The sequence below is a fragment of the Mustela erminea genome, chromosome 16 (assembly GCF_009829155.1).
Source record: "Mustela erminea isolate mMusErm1 chromosome 16, mMusErm1.Pri, whole genome shotgun sequence".
In the NCBI taxonomy this organism is placed as follows: Eukaryota; Metazoa; Chordata; class Mammalia; order Carnivora; family Mustelidae; genus Mustela; species Mustela erminea.
This window is the reverse complement of record NC_045629.1, coordinates 82,840,121-82,859,629: the sequence shown is the minus strand read 5'-3', so window position 1 is coordinate 82,859,629 and position 19,509 is coordinate 82,840,121. Positions and strand designations below refer to the sequence as shown.

The 19,509-nt window shown below is 52.2% G+C and overlaps 1 protein-coding gene across 7 annotated transcripts in view; it reads left to right on the top strand.

Annotated features, from left to right (window-relative positions):
* LOC116574906 (maestro heat-like repeat family member 5) overlaps nucleotides 1-19,509 on the top strand; it is a 68,818-nt gene that overhangs the window by 9,989 nt on the left and 39,320 nt on the right. For all 7 annotated transcript variants that reach the window (XM_032315902.1, XM_032315903.1, XM_032315905.1 and 4 more), the window contains exons 3-6: nucleotides 1,189-1,334; nucleotides 2,562-2,690; nucleotides 6,141-6,300; nucleotides 7,872-7,924. In XM_032315902.1, the coding sequence (XP_032171793.1) occupies nucleotides 1,189-1,334; nucleotides 2,562-2,690; nucleotides 6,141-6,300; nucleotides 7,872-7,924 (488 nt within the window). The remainder of the gene's footprint in view (nucleotides 1-1,188; nucleotides 1,335-2,561; nucleotides 2,691-6,140; nucleotides 6,301-7,871; nucleotides 7,925-19,509) is intronic.

Genomic DNA, 19,509 nt, shown 5'->3' with positions numbered 1-19,509 from the left:
GTAGGCAGGTTCAGCAGACCCCATCAGGTCCCTCCACTCAAAAAGTCCTGGGGATGAGGACCAGAAGGAATCCACACCCCTGGGATCTTGGGGATGTCAAGGACCTTGTGGACATAGTGAGACTTTTAGCAGAGAGCCCTACACACCTTTCTTGGCCTCGTCATGCCTCCTGAGGCACCATCTAAAGGCTAAAAAAAAATCCCTCCTTCCCTCACACTTCACCTTCCCCCTTTTCCCCACACCTCTGCATGCCTTAGGACCTCAGTCTAGGCCTGGCCTTCTCACAGGAATCCTTTCCCCCTCATTCAAAGGATGACTTGCCTTCATTCTTCTAGGCAAAGTTAAATTGCCACCTCCTTTGAGTAGCCAGTCCTGAGTGTCTCTCCATCTTTGTAGGGATGTATTGCCCCTCCCCTCTCTGTGTGCCCAGGGCTTTTTATAGAACTACAGAACCAGAGTCCACTGATAGTGGGTAGGACTCCCATGGCCTGGAGGCTCCTTCAGAACTGAGCTGGGTGCTGACTCCTCTTTGAGCCCTCACTCACAACCCTGTGATGACCCAGAAGGAATATCATTGAATGTTGAATGACTAGTTGGAGTGTGAAGAGGTAAATGAATGAACAGATAGAGGGACAGAGGGATGGGTGGCTAATTTGAGTCATGTGTGATGGATGGATGAATAAATTTATGAATGGATGGGTGTATGGACAGGTAGATAAATTTGTGAACAAATGGGTGACAGACAGATAGATGGATACATTTATTAATGCATGGATTGATGGGTGAGTATAAGGATGGACAGACAGGTGGATGGATAAATGAACTGATGGACAGACATATGGGTGAATGTGTGAGTGGATGGATAGATGAATCAATGGGTAGGCAGATGATAGACGACTGCATAAATGGATGCATGAAAAAGTGGTTGAACCAATGAATGGATGGAAATATGCCTGGGTGAATAAAGGTGTGAAGCCTTCATGCATTCCTGTTTATTATCCTATTGCAAACTCCAGGAGGACTGTTTGGATAGTCAGGAATTCCCAATGTGTTCAGTTCTTCAGTCCTCATTTTCAGATCACTCTTTCCCATTCCTGGCCCTACTCCTTCCCTTCCCACTTATCCCTGATGGCACAATGTAACCTTCCCACAGCACATTAACCCTCACACTTTTTCTATCTTCTTTAGCCATTTGTTTCAAGATGCTCCGGGACCTGAATAGTTCAGACACCCTTCGCTTGAAGTACATCATCAAGAAGATCAAGAACATGGCTTATGGGGCCCCCAACCTGGTGCTGGAAACAATCCATGACTACTTTGTAGACAATCCTGAGGTGATAATTTCTTGAGCCATTGGAGGGACTACATGGAGAGTAGAGGGGAGGGCCAGACCCCAGGGCCAGTTCAAATCTTGGCTCTTTGGCAAAGCTAAATGGTTTGGGACAAGTTGATGTCCTCATATGTCCAATAGGCTGAGTGGGGAGGGAAGAAGGTGGACCAATATGAGGGTTCTGAGGGTGTGGTCACCCTCAGAATAGCCTCATGGTATAGAAGCTATGATCCCCATAAATAAGAAAACAATCTTAGGAAAGGAATGTGATCTGCCTTAAGTCACAGAACAATTAAGTGGCAGAGAAAAATAAATGGATGGATGGATGGATGGATGGATGGATGGATGGATAAACAGATGGTTGGATGGTTGGATGGTTGGATGGATGGTTGGATGGATAAGTAGGTGGGTGGGTGGATGGACAGATAAATGGATAGATGGTTGTATGAGTAGATGGATGGATGGATGGATGGATGGATGGATGGATGGATGGATGGGTGGATGGATGGATGGATGGATGGGTGGATAGATGGGTGGATCGTTTAATAGATATTTGGATGAGTTGATGGGTGCATAGTTGGGTGGGTGGACGGATGGACGGATGGATGGATGGATGGATGTTTGGATAGGTTGGTAGATAGATGGATAGATAATTAGGGAGAAGATCTGATTAACTTTTAATGAATGGGTGAATGAATGAATGAATGAATGAGCTGACTGTAGAGGCAGAATGCTTTTAAAATCCCATAGCAGGGACACCTGGGTGGCTCAGTTGATTGAGCACCTGCCTTCAGCTCAGGTCATGATCCCAGGGTCCTGGGATCAAGCCGCACATCAGGCTCTCTGCTCAGCCAGGAGTCTGCTTCTCCTTCTCCCCTTGCTGGTCCCTACCCCACTTGTGTGCTCTCATGTGTGTGCTCTCTCTCTCTCTCTCTCTCAAATAAATCAATAAACTCTTTTATTTTTTAAAAAAAATAAGAAAATAAAATCCCATAGCAGTTCCTAAGGATAGAAACACTTTTATTCATCTGTCTTTGTAAAACCTAGCTCAGGGCCTGCATATAGTGAATGTTTACTAAATTGTTATTGGACAAATGGCCAAGTGCATCCGCTGTGATCCTCTCCCTCTGGCCTCCACGGCCTCCCCACACCTAGGCTTTCACTGGCAGCCACTCCCCGTGTGACCAGACCCAACGTGTCTCTGAATCTCTGCCCACTGTGCCACCCACAGATCTCCTCCCGACACAAGTTCCGGCTATTCCACGTCCTGGAGGCAGTCATCGAGTCCAGTGACTCCCTGGAGGAGGCCTGGGAGAAATCGTTCATGCAGCTGGCCCTGGAGAACATGACCAAGTCCACGGTGTGCCTCCCATCCCAGCAAATAGGCCACTTCTGGGAATGCAGGCTGCTGCCCTCAGCATCCAAATAATGGTGGGGGTGCCTGGCCCTGTGGTTGACCAAGCGATTTCTGTCCTTTTCGTTTTCTTATTACCAGCCCCTTCAGAGGGACAATCTCCTGTGCCCGTTTTACAGTTGAGAAAGATGAGATTCGGAGAGATCATTGCTTGTCTGAGTCTACAGGGCCCAAAAATGGAAGAGCCGGATGTCAGCTGCGGTTTAGTGCCCTTTCCTGGAAGTCTCTGCCCTGGGTCCCCCACCACCACCTGCTTTACCATTCCCATGCCTGCTTCCCACACCCACCCTCTGGAAGCCCTCCTATGAGCCCCACCCATTCTCCAGATTTAAGTGAGCTCAGCTGCCACTTTCTGGGTCCTACCTGCTAGACCGCACCTCTCCTCCCCGCCCACCTCAGGATGCAGTCCGGGTCCCGGGACCTTCCCCAGGTCTGTCAATGGCCTCAGGGACTTCAGATCCCAGGACTCGCAGAGGGCTGCAGGACAAGCAGAGCCTACCCGCATCTGGGGCAGCCTGGCTTAGCCTCCCTACAGGTGGACAAGAGCCCCTCGGAGGAGGGTGACACCTGTTTCTGCACACGCCGCTGCCCATTGCCAGCTCTCCAGTGCTGCCCAGTGCGAGCACTTCTATATGTAGCACGAGCTGGTCCAGGACTCAGAGGGGAGGGCAGGCATGTCCTCACCCAAGTCCCAGCCAACTGAGCATGTCTGCTGGTGTCTTGGTATCCACAGCCCCATCTGGGACCCCCTGTAGCCCATCCCAGCCAGGGGCAGCGTTGCAGAGACCCCAAGCCTTCCTCTTTCCTGGCTCACTTTCCTGCTTTGGACACACTCTCCAGCAGCTTCTTGAGAATGTGTGTTTGGGAACTACAGCTTGAGACCAGACATTTCTGGAAATCTGTCTGTCCTGGATCATCCTGGACTCTGTGTGGGAGACTGTGGACAGAAACATCTGAAATGAAGTCAGGACAGTCAGGGTAGTTCCCAAGGCCACGTGGGAGGTGGATCTCATCCGCGCCTACACCTGGATGAGTGCGCACTTCAGGCCGAGCTGACCGCAAACGGCCACATTGTGTTGCATTTCCCAGAATGAGGCTTATTGCGCTGAACACCGACCTAACAACCAGCATAGTGACCCAGCCTGTGTAGCTCAATGCTGATTAGTTTTGCCTACACCAATCATAATTCTTTCAAACGGCTTCAATAAGCCTGTGGCTTTTGTCTGTACAAACTCTTTCTCTTCCAGTCCAAGCACGTTTCCGTTTCCTGTTGAAATGGGATTGGGGGCCGGGGGTGGGGGGATTCCTTTAGGATTCCCAGACCCCAAATAAACTTTTGGTTTGCTTTGCAGCTCAGTACTTTCCCATTCGACAAGATCATTGTTGTGTTGGTGACGGTGTCCCGTGGTCTCCTTGCTGCCCGGATGCAGCCATAGAGACTCAAAGCCAGTTGTTAGGCCTTTGTTAGACCTTTGTCCGCCCACTCCTTCCTGCTGACAGACGTGCGTTCTTCCTTGAGTCTGCACGCCCTACAGCTCCCCAAGGGCGCCTCGCTCTGGGTCTGTCCCTTGCCACCATGCCTTCCAGCCCTGCCTCCTGCAGTCTGGCTGCTTGGGCTCTTTGCTTCTGGAACATTCCTCACTTAATTCACTCATGGTCTCACCCCCGGGGTTCCTCGAGCCCCCAAGGCTCCAGGGACACCTAACGCGCCGGTGCGGGCTGCTCCATGGTCCCCAATGTTCTCGTTGGCTCTCTTTGTCTCCCAGACCTCCCGCTGTATTCCCGGGTCTGGTCCTTGTGCCTTCGACTCTCCCGCGATCTTGATTTTGTCCCCAGAATGTTCCTTTTCGCATCATGCTGTTTATAGCATTTGTGGTTGTAATACCTCCGCTTATCTCTCAGGATGTTAAAGACAACAGCTTCGCTTGACGTTTTCATCTCTCCGTTTGGCCGGCATTTCCTCCAACGAGCTGTTTTCTGGGTTTCGTGGGGGGTGTGGTGGTGGTTTCCATCTCCCACACCCGAGGCTTCTCCAGCGTGGCTGTCTGCCCATGGTTAGCGCAGAGAAGGAGCTCTCTCTCTCTCGGGGTCCACTGTAGCTACCAGTGAGCCCACAGCAGCCTGGCTCCTCTGCTGACTTCTGTGGCTTTCGTCCTGGGCTGCCCAGATTTCCCAGAGAAGACCCTAACACACTGCCCGGCCAGAGCGGAGGGGGGCTCCCGGGCAGCAGCACAGTGGAGGGCCTGGCTTCCTGCCACAGACCATCGCCTGCCCCTCCAGAGGCCGAGCCTCCAGACTTTGCTGGGCCCTGCAGGTGTGCCGAGTGGGCACAGCACTGGGCACCTGACCCCCTCTTGAACCGCTGCACCCTCTCCGGGCCCCTGGCTACAGAGGTCTGGGAGACATGCCCCCTGTGAGTCTCCCAGCAATGGCAGCCCCGGCCCTGTGGCTCGTACTCAGCCCCGTTACCTCTCACTCATCGGCAATCCAGCTCTCAGAACGTGGCTGCTGTTTTCCTTTTTAAATCATCTCCTAAATGTTGTCGTGTTGAGGTGTTATTTTGGAAAGAGCAAAATCAGCTTCAATCCACCACCTTAATGAGAAAGCCCTTGTATGGAAACTTGGAGTAAATTATAAACGGTGATGATTTCATATGAGGTTTCCCGCGGCATCACAGGGCGTTCAGGGAGGGACCGTGGACCCCCCTCACTTCCAGATGCCACCAAACACGGGACGGACTCCTGGCCTCGGCCCAGGGCTGACCCTGGGGCCCTGCCCTCACACCAGCAGCCACAGAAACACCCCGGGTGTTTCCCACCCAGAACCGGAGACAAGAGGCGCCTGAAACGAGCAGATGTGGCCGCATTGAGCCCGGCTCCTCTGTGCCCTTGGCCTCCGCCTCACCAGACCGGGGTGGTCCTCTGCCCCCAGCAGCCGACACCCTGACTCCTCAGACACAGAAGCCTAGACTGGGGCTCTGAATTCACGGGGATAAGGGATCACAGGCCGTGACATTGTCCCCAGCTGCCGGGCTCCCAGGACAAAAGGCGACACTGACAGTCTTCAGGGCTCTTCTCCTGAGTGCGGACCTGGGAGTGGGCTTTGAAATGAGACTAGATGTGGACAGAGAGGTGGGCGGGGACAGCACTCCGGGCTCAGAAGCAAGAAGCACCGTGGACTTCTGGAACATTAGGACCATCCAGGGTGTTGAGAGTCACAGGAAGCCCTAAGCCCTGGGGGTAGCGCCTGCCCTTCACCTGCCAACTGTATACATTGGGCTATCCTGGGCCCCGTTTCCTAGCCAAAAACTGCCCGCCCACCAAACCCGACCATGTATATGAAATGCCAAAGCTTTGCCCAGATGCCCACTCCTCCTTTCTGCCCCCTGCCCTCCAGGAGCTGGAAGAGGCATACCAGGACGCGGCCAGTAATGTCCTGCTGGCCATCTGTAGGCACTCGTGGCGGGTGGTGGCCCAGCACCTGGAGACCGAGGTCCTGACGGGTGTCTTCCCGCACCGCAGCCTCCTCTACGTGATGGGCATCCTGACCTCTACTGGTATGTCCTGCCCTAGGGGCCTGAGGTACCCCCGGCCTCGCCTTGGCCAATCTCTGCAGCCCCCTGTGTCCCCAGGGCAGCACCTGGGGTAGACACCGAAGGGAGCGAGACTGTTGCCCCGGGGGGTTGACACACGGAGTTAGGCATCACATGCCCAACAAGGAAGTGTGTCCCTGCGGGGGAGATGGGCGGTCGTCCAAGTGCCCTCCAAGGCCCCCAGCCCCACGGCCTGCCCAGGCCACATCAGGACCCCCATGAAAGGAGACCCCGGCCAGCCAGCTGTGCTGCCCATCCCCACTGGCCCATGCTCCCACAGTAAGCATTTCCACAGTGGCCAGGACAGAAGCAGAACGGAGCAAGGCGGCTTCGGGGGGTGGTCCAGGTTGGATGGGGGGCCCACGCACTGCCACACAGTCCTGCCACTGAGGCAGACGGGCGCTCCTCCTCACTCGCGGACAAGGAAGCCAAGCTCACACAGGCAGTGTGAAGAGCCCAGAGCCACCCAGGAGCACATCACGGGCTGTGGCATCCACGACCAGTGTTTCCACAGCAGCCACTACCCCTGAGCCGTGGGCAGGGACACCCTGGACAGTGGGGTCTCTGAGGACTCTGAGGGGGGCCCACAGGGAGGGGTCTTGCCAGGGACAGTGTTGAGGTAATGCAGAACAACCAACTCTGGCTGAGCCCTGCCCTATGCCAGGCTCCCTGCCCTCAGGAGCTCATGGCCTCACGAGAGAGGCCAGCACCAGGTTACATTTAGGCTCTGCTCACTCGCAAGTGTGAGCTGAACACACTGCTGCCCCCAGAAGGCACTGAGCCGCTCTTGTGGCAATCAGGGAGGGCTTCCTGAAGGAGGACGCAGCCAAGCCTGAGCCATGCTTTGAGGAATGTGTAGGAATTTGAAGAGGGAATGGTATGTGTAGACCTCAGGGCCTTAGAAGTTGGGGCCATGGGAGGAAATGGATGTAGTGACCCCACCATCTATAGGGGGGCCGGGCCCAGCGGGAGAGGCCTCAGAGTCTGAGCTTCAGAGTTTGGGCTCTGAGGCTGGGAGGAGGCAGGTCCCAGCTTAACTGGGCCTCATACACTCTGCCCGGGACTGGCAAGCTGGGCAGAGGTCCCTCTGTGCCCAGGTGAGTTCTGAGACCCCCAGGGCCATTCCCAAAGCAGCCCTCCCTCTGAGGTTGAGTTTCCAAAGTTCCAGAAAAGCTTTCCATTCTCACAACACATCCCTCTCTGGGTGTCACTTTCCCCCCCTTGAGGGGATTCTAGCACATTCCAAATAGCCAAGCCTGGAGGGACTCCTCCATTCACCATCAGAGAGCCTGAGGCCCTGAGAGGCAACATGGGCCACCTCAGATCACAGAGCAAGGGTAACAGGGCCACAGAGTACCAGCTATCCAGACCTTGAGCCCGAGCCCAGCTCACTGCCCTCACAAAGCCAGGACAAACAGAGGCAAGACTCATCCTGACTCAGTCCAGTGCCCAAGGGCTGGAGGAGAAGGAGCCTGAGATCTAGCCTCCACGTGGATGTCAGTCCTGGCCTCCAGCAATGCCCTTCTGTCCCACAGAGGCAATCTTCAAGCAGGGAGACAAGGCTTGTTGGGAAGAGCACCTGGCCCAGGTAGGGATGAGGCCCAGGCACAAGGGCCTCCTGCGGGGATGATGGGGGCAACGGGGGAGCCAAGTGCCTGCTCGCCCTGGGAGGTGGGGGTGGGGGAGGGGAAGAAGGGAGAAGCCCCACCGTCACAGATGAGCAAACAGGCTTGGAGGAGAAGGGACTCCTGGGGCGAGACGCTGGACGAGTTGGGAGTTGAACCTCGGTCTCTAGATGCCAGGTGCAAGCAGGTGTTCAGCAGACAAGGCCCTTCCTCCCCATCCTGGGTGCTGGATCCACAAGCAAGGGGCCAGAGTGCTTGTGGAGACCAGATCTGAGATCAGGGAGGGAGGAAGCAGGCCAGGGTGGACAGAGCCACCACAGCCAAGGAGCGGTGTCATGCAAGCCCCCTCTGACCACAAGCCCATGTGAGGGGCTCCTGTGGCTGGGACAAGGGACATGGGCCGCCTGGCAGACCTAGGTCTGAGTCCAGATTTAACCAACCACAGCTGTGTGACCTGGGCAGCCTACTTTGCCTCTCTGTTCCTTAGTTTCCTGGTCTGCCCAATGGGGATAAAAATACCTCGCTCAAATACTCATTGTGAGGACTGGAGGACATAATCCACACAAAGTGCTTGTCACCGAGCTCAGTACACGGGAGGCCTCGCTAAATGCTGGTTAACGTTTTCAGTTACGAATAGTAGTGGCAGCGGTCACTGTCACAAGTGGCATCTGGTAGAAATAATAGCAGGGCTGCAGGAATACGAGTAATTAATAGGAAAATAAGACAGAAAATCACTAAGGATAGAGAAGTCTTGAACAACATAATTAACCAAATTGATTTAATTGACGTTTCTTTCAAATGCAAATAGAACATTCACCAAGACAGGTCATTTGCTGGGCCGTATATCAAGTTTCAATAAATTTAAAAAGACTGAAATCAAACAGAGTACACTATCCGACCAGAAAGTAGATCAGAGATCAGTAGCAAAAATGTACGTGGAAAAACTCCAACTATTCGGAAATTAGACAGTACACTTCGAAACGACCCATGGGTCAAAGAGGTCTCAAGAGAAAGTAGAAAACACCTTGTACTGAACAATCATGAAAACACAATGTGTGAGAACTCGTGGGGTTCGACATAAAGCAACCTCAGAAGAAAATTTGTTTTAATGCCTATGTTAAAAAAGAAAGATTTAAAATCTATTATCTAAAAAGCTTTCCAAAAAGGTACAAATTGAACACAAAGTAAGTAAGAAAGAAGGAAATAATAAAATCTATAGTACAAATCAAGGAAATTTTTTAAAGCAACAAAACAATAGTGAAAAATCCCAACAATAAGTTATTCAAAAACTTTGATAAAATGATAAGCTCTTTGACAGCCTGACCCAAAAAAGTTAAAAACACAAAGTGCTACTCTCAAGACAAAAAAAAAAAAAAATCACTGCACATCTGTTAGGCATGGAATGGCAATAATAAAATATGATCCCAATAAATTAAGCATTTTCAATTGCATAGACAAAGTCCCTGAAAAACACAAACTACCAAACTAACACAAGAAGAAACAAAAAATCTAAGTAGTCTTGTATCAGAGAAATTGGAATCATAATTATAAACCTTCTCACAAAGAAAGCTCCAGGCCCAGATACTTCATGGGTTAATTCCATTACATAATTAAGAAATAAATACTATCAATTCTCTACGAATTCTCTCAGAAAACAGGAGAAGCGGGGCACCTGGGTGGCTCAGTGGGTTAAGCCTCTGCCTTCAGCTCAGGTCATGGTCTCAGGGTCCTGGGATCGAGCCCCGCGTGGGGCTCTCTGCTCAGCAGGGAGCCTGCATCCCTCTCTCTCTCTGCCTGCCTCTCTGTCTACTTGTGATCTCTCTCTGTGTGTCAAATAAATAAATAAAATCTTTAAAAAAAAAAAAGAAAGAAAACAGGAGAAGCAGGAACACGCACTAAATCACGTTATATAAGAGGCCAGAACAAACCTAATACCAAAGCCAGACAGACATTACAGAATACTATAAACACCTGTCATGAAGTTAAAGTCAAATTCCTTAATAAAATATCCGCAAAATGAATCCAGCAAAATACAAAAAAAAAGATAATACACCACGATGAAGGGGGGGTTGCTCCAGGGACATGAGGCAAATTAACATGTGAACAGCAGTAAGTGCCATTCAATACATTCACAGAACTAAGTACGGAAATTATCATCTCTCAGTTAAGGAAAAGCATTTGACCACAGGCAACATCCACTGGTAATTCGATGTGTGTTTTCCCACCAAGTGATTCTCCAGTTCTCAGTGGACCCTGACTGGGTGTGCTCTCAGCTCTGACACGACCTGGAGATGGCATCAGACCCCACGGGTGGAAGGCTCCATCCCACAAGACGCCCCACCTCAGACGCCAACCACAAGTCCAGCTTGTGCCTTTTCTTCTGACCCACCAGCTACAGATCGGAGGTTCCCACACTCCCCTTCCCCTGCCATGGGTTTGATTCATTTGCTAGAGCGGCTCACAGAACTCAGAGAATATCTCATTCCTGGATCGCGGGTTTATTGTAAGAGCAGCTAACCCAGGAGCAGCCAGACAGCAGCGACCCCCAGGGCCTGGCGGGGGGAAGGGCGCCGAGCTCCCACACTCTCTCTGGGCCTGCCATCCTCCCCATACCTGCGCCAACACGGAAGCTCTTGGCCCCAGTCCTGCCGCGTGTTTATGGAGGCTTCGTTACTAGGCAGGACTGAGGAATTGCTGGGCATTGGTAATGACATCAATGACCATCCCCCTCTCCTCCCCGAAGGTTGACAGTGAGACTGAAAGTTCCAACCCTCTAATCATGGTCAGCTCCCCTGGCCGCCAGCCCCCACCTTGTGGCTACCGACCTACAGGCTCTCCAAAAGTGACCACATCAGCTTCAACTCAGTTGTGGTGACAAGAGGACTGAGTGAAAACGAAAGACACCTTTATCTTTCTTACCACTTAGGAAGTCCCAAGGGCTTTAGGGGCTCTGCCAGAAATGGGACAAGAGCAAATATGTATCTCGTATTACAAATCACAATATCATAATCTTAATGGCCCTCAAAGTAGGAGTAGAAAGAAATTGATCTCTCTGGAGAACTTGAGCTAAAGATGAACAACTGAGCACCTTCCTACCGAAAACCAGAAGGAGGGCAGAGCTCCCACCCCTGCATTCCCGGTGCACATTGCCCTGAAGTTTCTAACCAGCGTAAGAAGGTCAGAAAAGGCGGGGAATGACAAACGGGGAACGACATACACACGGCTTGCAGCGGAAAAAGTAAAACTGACTTTCTTGGCAGACGATGTGGTTGTATATACAGAAAACCTTACAGAAGCTTTAAAAACACTACAACTAGTAGAAATCAGCAAGATCTCAAAATACGAGATCAATATTTAGAAGTCTACTGAATGTCTTATAGACTAGTAATAAAAAATAACAGTGACCTAGTAACATTAAAAACATGAAAGACACAAAGACAGAGTTACCAAAATGTCCACAGGGGCCTCACAAAACAGCACAGAGAGCAGTTAAAGTTGAGCCTACGCAAGTGGAGATATGGGATGTTCACGGGTAAAAAAGCTCAGCAGCGGTAAGATGTCGATTCTCCCAAAATCAGTTGATAAATTCAGTGTAATACCTATCAACCTACAAAACTTTAAATTGTCATTAAATGAAAGTTTTAAATAAAAATTAAATAACATTTTACTTCAAATAGTTAATTTTAAATAAAAAATAAAATTTTACACGGAAATTGCAAAGGACCTAGAATAGCCGAAACAATCCTGAAGAAGGGGGAAAGTTGCAAGAATCACAGCACCTGATTTCGAGATTTACCATTGTTTAAAAAAATTTGGAATAAATGTAAAGTTCTGTTTGCTTTATTCAGTGAATCATGAATTGGGCAACCTCCCATCTGGTGTGTAGAAGGGGGCTGCAAAGTCGTGCTCACATGGGAGTATTTATAGGCAGATGAGGTGGGGGCCAGGGAGGAACAGGGTACGGCACCTTTCCTTGGGGCTGGCAGGGGTCTACCAGGCGTCTACCTCGCCCCTGCTGACCAGGAGATCCCAGAGTGACCACAGGTCACAGGCACGAGTGAGTCCGTGTAGGGCTTCTTGTGTCTCTCTCTCCCCCTTTGGGTCAGACTCACAGCTTAATGAGAGGTGTGGTCAGAAGCCCAGGCGTTCGCGACACCCCCACCATGACTGTGAGGTTCCTGCCGCCTCCACCCCGTGTGACACTCCCAGGTCGTGGCATGTCTTGGGGAGGTCGTTGGCTTGGTTATCCATGGCCGACCCTTGGGTTGTTGCTGTGACTATTACGAGCAGGGTAATTCTAAGAACCTGGTGGAGGGGTCATCAAGGCTCCCACGATCTCCCCGTGCAGGGAGTGCCTGCGTCACTGGGGACAGTGGGAGGTACACCCCAAGGGGGAAACATGTTTTCCAACAGTTTCTTTGTCACTGTGAGGGCAGGGGCCTTGCAGCAGGGGAAGCCTTCAACCCATCTAGAAAACAGCATCGGGTAGCAAGGACACGTCAATTACCCATGACACGTGGTGGTGGACGAGGTTCACGGCAGGTGCTCAGAGCACCTGCACACGGAATCCGAGTTCCGTGACTCTCAACTGACTCACAGTTTCTCTGCAGCAGACTTCCTTCCGTGAGATCCTCTGCTTTCCGCACCCGAGCCCCATCTCACACGGATGCTGTTCACCCCCCCGCGTCCTGGGGCTCGCCTCGCTGGGCAGAGATCATAACACGGGGATGGACAGCGCTGCCCCGGGAGATGGGGCTCGGGTGGGGAAAGCAGAAGGATCTCATGGGAGGTGAGTCTGCTGCAGAGAAACACTGAGTCAGTTGAGAGTCACAAAACTTGGGACCCCGTGTGCAGTTTGCAAATAAGCCTCATTTCCTAGGGTTACATCTGCCAAGGCTTCTCCTCACTTGGCAGCCCCGAAGGGAGCCGTTGGACGTCTTGTTGGGAGCTGAGTGCAGCAGGTGGCTGCCCCCGTCCTACAGAGACACGATTTCCCAGGGATGCAGGGGTGTTTCACGATCGGGAGGGCACTTGGGACAAATAAGAAGAGCCCTCAGGGCCCTTGGGGGCATCTTGCCGACTATTCCAAGTCAGTGCCAACAGGTATTGGCTGCTGGGGTCCAGGGACACTGGAAGAGACCAAACAAAGTCCACCATCTTTTTTGAAGTGAGGAAGGGCAAAGGGAGAGAGAAACTTAAGCAGGGTCCACACCCAGCATAGAGCCTGACGCAGGGCTCGATCTCACGACCCTGAGAGCATGACCTGAACCAAAATCAAGAATCTGACGCTCAACCGAATGAGACACCCGGGCACACCCAATGTCTGCCATTTTGAATAGCGAAGCCCCGTGAGTCTGGTGGAACCAGAAGCAGAAGGGAGTCTGGGTTTGGAACAACCAGGAAAGAGAGAACAGCGATCTTGTTAGTGCGTCTCAGTCCTGGACAAACCAACATCCTGTCCACTAGGTTTCTGGCCAGCAAGATGGCCTGTTCCAGGGCCGGTGCGGGGAGTGATCAGCCCTCGGGGCCATCAGGTCTTTCTCCTGTTGGCGTGAGGTCTTGCTGGGCTCAGTGGGTGTTGACACGATCGGGGAAGAAATGTAATTACGTCCATGTGAGTCCTTACAGGCTCTTTCTCCCGGTGTCAGTACTAGAGACGGCCCAGATTTTCAGGCACCTCAGTAATTAATTAAGTGACTTTTGTTTAAATTCCTCCTCTTCTATGTAAAAAATATAAAAATTGTAAAAATATAAAATATTCAGATTATAAAAAATATAATTGTAAAAAATATAAAATATAAAATATTGTAAAAAATATAAAATATTCAGATTGGTCAGGAAATTCTAAGGCAAGTTCTCCAATAAAGGCAAAACATATCAGCCTTTTGAATTTAGAAAGGAGGCTTCTACCGAACAGGGTGACAAAGACCGTCACACAACAAAAAAAAAAAAAAAAAACACGTTTTCCAGGGACAGGCCCCTGACTGAGACAGAAACTCCCTGTGAACTCAATCAGATGCATTCACTACGGAGAACTTCCAGGCTCCAGGGGATCTGCTGTCCTGGGAGAACCCGTCACTCTGGGATCCACCAGAATTCGGCAAGGCTTCCCGCTAATTTAATTTTAGTTTAAGGGGGTTGCTGAGTTCTGAGAACCCCATGAGCCCCGTCAGCCTGGGAGGCCCACATGGGGCCCCGGGGAAACGCGACGTGGTGTGGGCAGTCCCCGGGGGGCCTTGGGTACAGCTCTCCTCCAGCGCTCCAGCGGATTACAGTGGAGACGCCAGTCCCGGGAGGCCTGCTGCTGCTCTGGTCCCTGACCTTGGGGCTGCTGCTGCTGTCAGGCCAGCAGCGCGGGGACTTCTGTTTGCAGCTTTGTACCCATGTCCTTCCAAAGTGCTCAGCTGCTGTCCTGAGTTCATCCAACCGGTGGTCTCCCATCCTATTTTGTGTCTTTATCAATCTCCTAATGTTGGGAGATGCTCCGTGTACAAATAGAGCAGCTAGAACATGTCGGGTGCCCTTGGTTATCGTCTGGACCCGGAAACTCCGAACGAAGAAGGGACCTTCCAGGGGGACTTTAAAAAGACCTGTGTGTCATCAGCACGTTTGAGTGACAGCAATCGGTGCGGCCCGGGAGAGCTCTAGGAATGACCTGAGAAAGGTCGCTGCTTTTTGTGGCCGCTGAGGGCATCGTCTTGAAGTTTGGGGATCCGGAATGTCATCCTCAGCTTCCACATTGGGGCTCCCTGCCCCCACCAGCAGGGGCACAGCTGACGAAGCTCTGGTACCCCGGGTTAAGAAATCTAAATTCTTCAGAGAACTTTTGGGGACCCTCCCTGGGTTTAGGAAATTCTTCTAATGACCGCGCTTCGTTTGGCCTTTGACCAAGAAATAAGAGATGCTCAGGAAAATCCCTGAGCCTCCAGCGGCTTTATTTTTGGAAGGGACCATGTCATGGTCTCTGCAGAGTCCAGAGACTGTCCTGAGGTCTCAGGTCAAGGAGGAAGGAGCGAGCAGAGGAGTCCCGCCAGGCCCACCAGTGTCTTGTTTCAGGCACCTCTTTTGTCTCTCCCTTCTTATTAGGCTTCTGCAATGAATTGCTGAAGCTTTTCTGGGATTGTGAAGACTTTTAGAAGCTTCTGCATTGCAATTAAACTAGGTATCCTGCTCTGTTTGCTTAGTCTAGGAAACCTTGCTCTCAAGTCCACTCCTGAAGTAAATGATCCTGTCTCATTGGAATCTTCTCCGTAATGGCCATTGTAATTTTAGGCTGTTTTTAGTAAGATTTTGCCATTTTTGCAGATATTCATAGCTCTGGGACCATAGTTCTTGGACATAAAAGAAGCAGAGGTGGTAGAAGGTGGTGCACTTGACCCTTTGGGCTTAAGAACCTCATTGTTTTTGTTCTTTTCCTTCTTCCTAGTTTAGCTAAGCCTTTGGGGTTTCTCAGAGCCAAAGTAATGCTAATACCTAAGAGGGATACGCTGCGAGGTTGGGGATCGTGCCTGTTTTGCAGTGTGCCTCACTGTATTGAAATGTCCCTGAGTGTGGCAGGTTAGTGTCCATCTAACCCATTCTGTGACGTGCTCCAATAGTTTTTAAGTACACGACCGTGCCCACCAGTTCTTGCAACTTTTGGGTTCAAGAGGCCAGTTAGTAGGAGCCTTTGTCTATAAAACAAGACGTGCACGCACAGCAGCAGTGACCAGGGCCACCAGCAATCCCGGCCTGGAAGCGGGGACCGGGTAAGGACCGAACCCCAAAACCGCGATCTGGAGACCTGGCTGGGCTTCCAAGCGAAAGGGAACTGCTCAAGCAGGGTGCCCGGGAGACGAGCTCAGCGCCGAGAGGGCGGGGCTCGGCGTGGGGGCGGGGCTCAGTGCAGAGGGGGCGGGGCTCGGAGCCCACACCCTCCAGAGGCCTTACCCAAAACAGCCTCCAACTGGAGACGGCCCAGAGCAGTGCCCCAGCCAAAGACCGAAGTCCGTCTGTAAACCTCCACCTGAAGAAGCTGGAGAAGACGAAGCAAGTGGAGGAAACCGCGGGGAAAGGGGGAAGGTAGAAACCGCATTGGGGAGAAGGGCGCGTGTGATCCTGCAGCACTGGTGGCTCAGCAGCCACGGGCGCGTGTAATCCTGCAGCGCTGGTGGCTCAGCAGCCACGGGCACGTGTGATCCTGCAGCACTTGTGGCTCAGCAGCCACGGGCACGTGTGATCCTGCAGCACTTGTGGCTCAGCAGCCACGGGCACGTGTGATCCTGCAGCACTTGTGGCTCAGCAGCCACGGGCGCGTGTGATCCTGCAGCACCGCAGCCACAGGCGGAGAACACCAGACTCACAGCAGTGCCTCCTGCCAGGCTCCAGGTGTGCGACGCTCCTGAAAGGGGGAGCCTAGTCCACAGTGACGCCAGTCAGTTCTGTAGTGATGGGATCGCCTGGGAAGGGAGTCAGAGGGCTTTGTGGGGTCGTAGAACACACTCCAGCGCCTGGAGGGTGAGAGGTGGTGTGGTCTGTCCGCGTGTCAAAGTGCGGCGCGCCCCGCAGTAGGGACCCATGCCTTCCACTCTGAGCTAAACACACCTCCATAAAGACAGTCAAAACCCAGACACACAGATGCCAACAGACCATGAAGCGACGGCCAAGTTCCCTCGTGGGCAGGGAAATGCAAACCGCAGCCACAATGCGATACCCCCTCACCTCTGTCGGAGTGCTGGCTTCTACCAGAAAGACGGGAAATAACACGCGTGCCGGCGAGGATGTGCTGAAAAGGGAACGCTCGGGCGCGCTTGGTGGGAATGCAGACTCCTGCAGCCGCCATGGACAGCAGGACACAGGTCCTCACAAAAGTAAAAACAGAATTGCCATATGATCCAGGTGTCCTACTACTGGGTCTCTGGGAAATGAAAACACTAATTTGAAAAGATACATGCACCTCTATGTTCATTTTTTATATTATTTTTTCAGTGTTCCAGAATTCATTGTTTATGCACCACACCCAGTGCTCCATGCAATACATGCCCTCCTGAATACCCACCACCAGGTGCACCTGACCCCCCCTTCCCCTCCAAAACCCTTAGTTTGTTTCTCAGAGTCCACAGTCTCTCATGGTTCATCTCCCCCTCTGAATTCCCCCAACTCCCTTCTCCTCTCCATCTCCCCATGTCTTCCATGCTATTTGTTATGCTCCGCAAATAAGTGAAACCATATGATAATTGACTCTCTCTGCTTGATTTATTTCACTCAACATAATCTCTTCCAGTCCCGTCCATGTTGCTACAAAAGTTGGGTGTTCATCCTTTCTGATGGAGGCATGATACTCCATAGTGTATATGGACCACATCTTCCTTATCCATTTGTCCATTGACGGGCACCTTGGTTCTTTCCACAGTTTGGCGACGGTGGCCATTGCTGCTATAAACATTGGGGTACAGATGGCCCTTCTTTTTACTCCATCTGTATCTTTGGGGTAAATACCCAGTAGTGAAGTTGCAGGGTCAGAGGGTAGCTCTATCTTTAATTTCTTGAGGAATCTCCACACTGTTTTTCCAGAGTGGCTGCACCAACTTGCATTCCCACCCACAGTGTGAGAGGGCTCCCCTTTCTCCACATCCTCTCCAACACGTGTTTCCTGTCCTGTTAATCTTTGCCAATCTCACTGGCGTCAAGTGTTTACTGCAGCATTATCTACAATAGCCAAGATACGGAAGCAGCCCAAGTGCCCAACTGATGAACGGACGAAGAGGGCGTTGAAACCTTGCGCAGCCGTAGGAAGGAATGAGGTCTTGCCTCCTAGGACAACGTGGGAGGACGTAGCGGGCATCACGCTGAGTGGAACAAGTCGGTCAGCGAAGGACAAATACCACAGGATTTCACTCATACGTGGAACTGAAGAAACAAAACAGATGAGCAAAGAAACCAACCAAAAGCCGGACTCCTGAATACAGAGCTCTGGGGGCTGCCAGAGGGGAGGGATAGGGGATGGTGAAACAGATGAACGGGGTTAAGAGGTACAAACTTCCAGGTATAAGTCCCGGGGGTGGAGAGTGCAGCATGGGGAACAGGGTCACTAATCAGTCGTGGCGTGGCCTGTGTAATTTCCTGAGTTTTCAACCTGAACCTCAGATGAGCCACTATGACACCGGCCTGTGCAAGGCGAACGAAAGTTGACACCAGTTGAGAACTGGGGCTTCCGGGCAGCGCGGGTCCCATGGGTTCAGCAGACACCGGTCCTGGGGCCGGCGGCCTGGAGTAGCCATCAGGCCCGGCTGCACCCCAGCGTCCCGCAGGCACAGGCAAACCCGGGGCAGACGACAACTCCAGCCTGGGCTGCAAGCCCCCGCCCCCGCCCCAGGGAGCATCGCCAGAGGACGCCGCAGGGCCCGCCTGCAGGGGACGCTCTAGACGGGCTTGCGTCCAGCAACCGCGAGGCTGCGGGATAAAGACCCTCGTGTTCGAAGCTGGGCACCTGTGAGTGCTCCTTAGGATGAACTCCTGGAAACGGAAACGCCTGGGGAAAGGCGCACACATTTCAAACTGTCGCAGATGCTGCCAAAACCTTCACGGTAGCCCATCTCCTTCCCACCAAAGGACACTTCCTGCTGAGCTCCGGCCATCCTGTTTTTGGCCAGTCTTAGCCGAAAGGATACACTGTCCTCACTTCCGCTCCTTCCCCCGAGCCAGGCTCCGCGTGTGGGGTCTCTGTCCCGCCCGTGCGCGCTCCGGCGCCTACGGTCCTCCCAGTCCCTTGCTGCTTTGTGAAGCTCTTCACCCCGATACTAACCCTGCACAATGGGTTGCAGGAAAACAAAAAACAAGCAAACAAAAACAACTTACTGCCTCTTTCAGCGTAGTTATGGTGGGTTTGCTGAACAAACTTCTTCAAATATCCATCTCACATTTATCAATCGTTTCTTTTAGATTTGGGGGTTTGGGGTCAAACTTAGGAGGAGTATCTTCACCCCCCAAAGACCTGGGGGTCAAAATCTTGGTCTTGTCGAACTGTGGAAATGGGAACATTGAAATAGAGAAGCCCCGTGGTCCTCCTATGTTAGGGCCGAACTTCTAGGACTTACATTTAGAAGACACACGTCACCTGTTTGTCCGTCTCTCATTCATGCTTCCAAACAAGATGCATCAAACATCAACGACATGGCGGGCCCCGTGCCGGGTGCCAGGGAGACAGCCCGGAACACAGGTGACAGACCCTGGGCTCCCGCACCTCACTCTGGTTGGGTCCCCTTCGGCTGACACTGAGCCTCTGAGACGTCTGAGCCTCTGCCCAGTGCCGGGGACACGGGCAGACCGTTGGTTTCCAGCCTCTCCTTGAACACCTCCAGGGAGGGTATGTCAGGGAATGAGTTCCTTGTTCCTGGGGGCTATCAAGCAAATCAGAAGGCTGGCTCTGGAGACTCAGGGGAACGAAGCCAAGAGAATGATGGACTCAGGGCTCTGAGTGGCCAGGGCGGGACGGGGAAGGTGGAGGCCTCAGCTCCGGCCCGCAGGGTGGAGGGAGCGAGCGCTCCAGCCCTGCCCACACCCCTCTGCT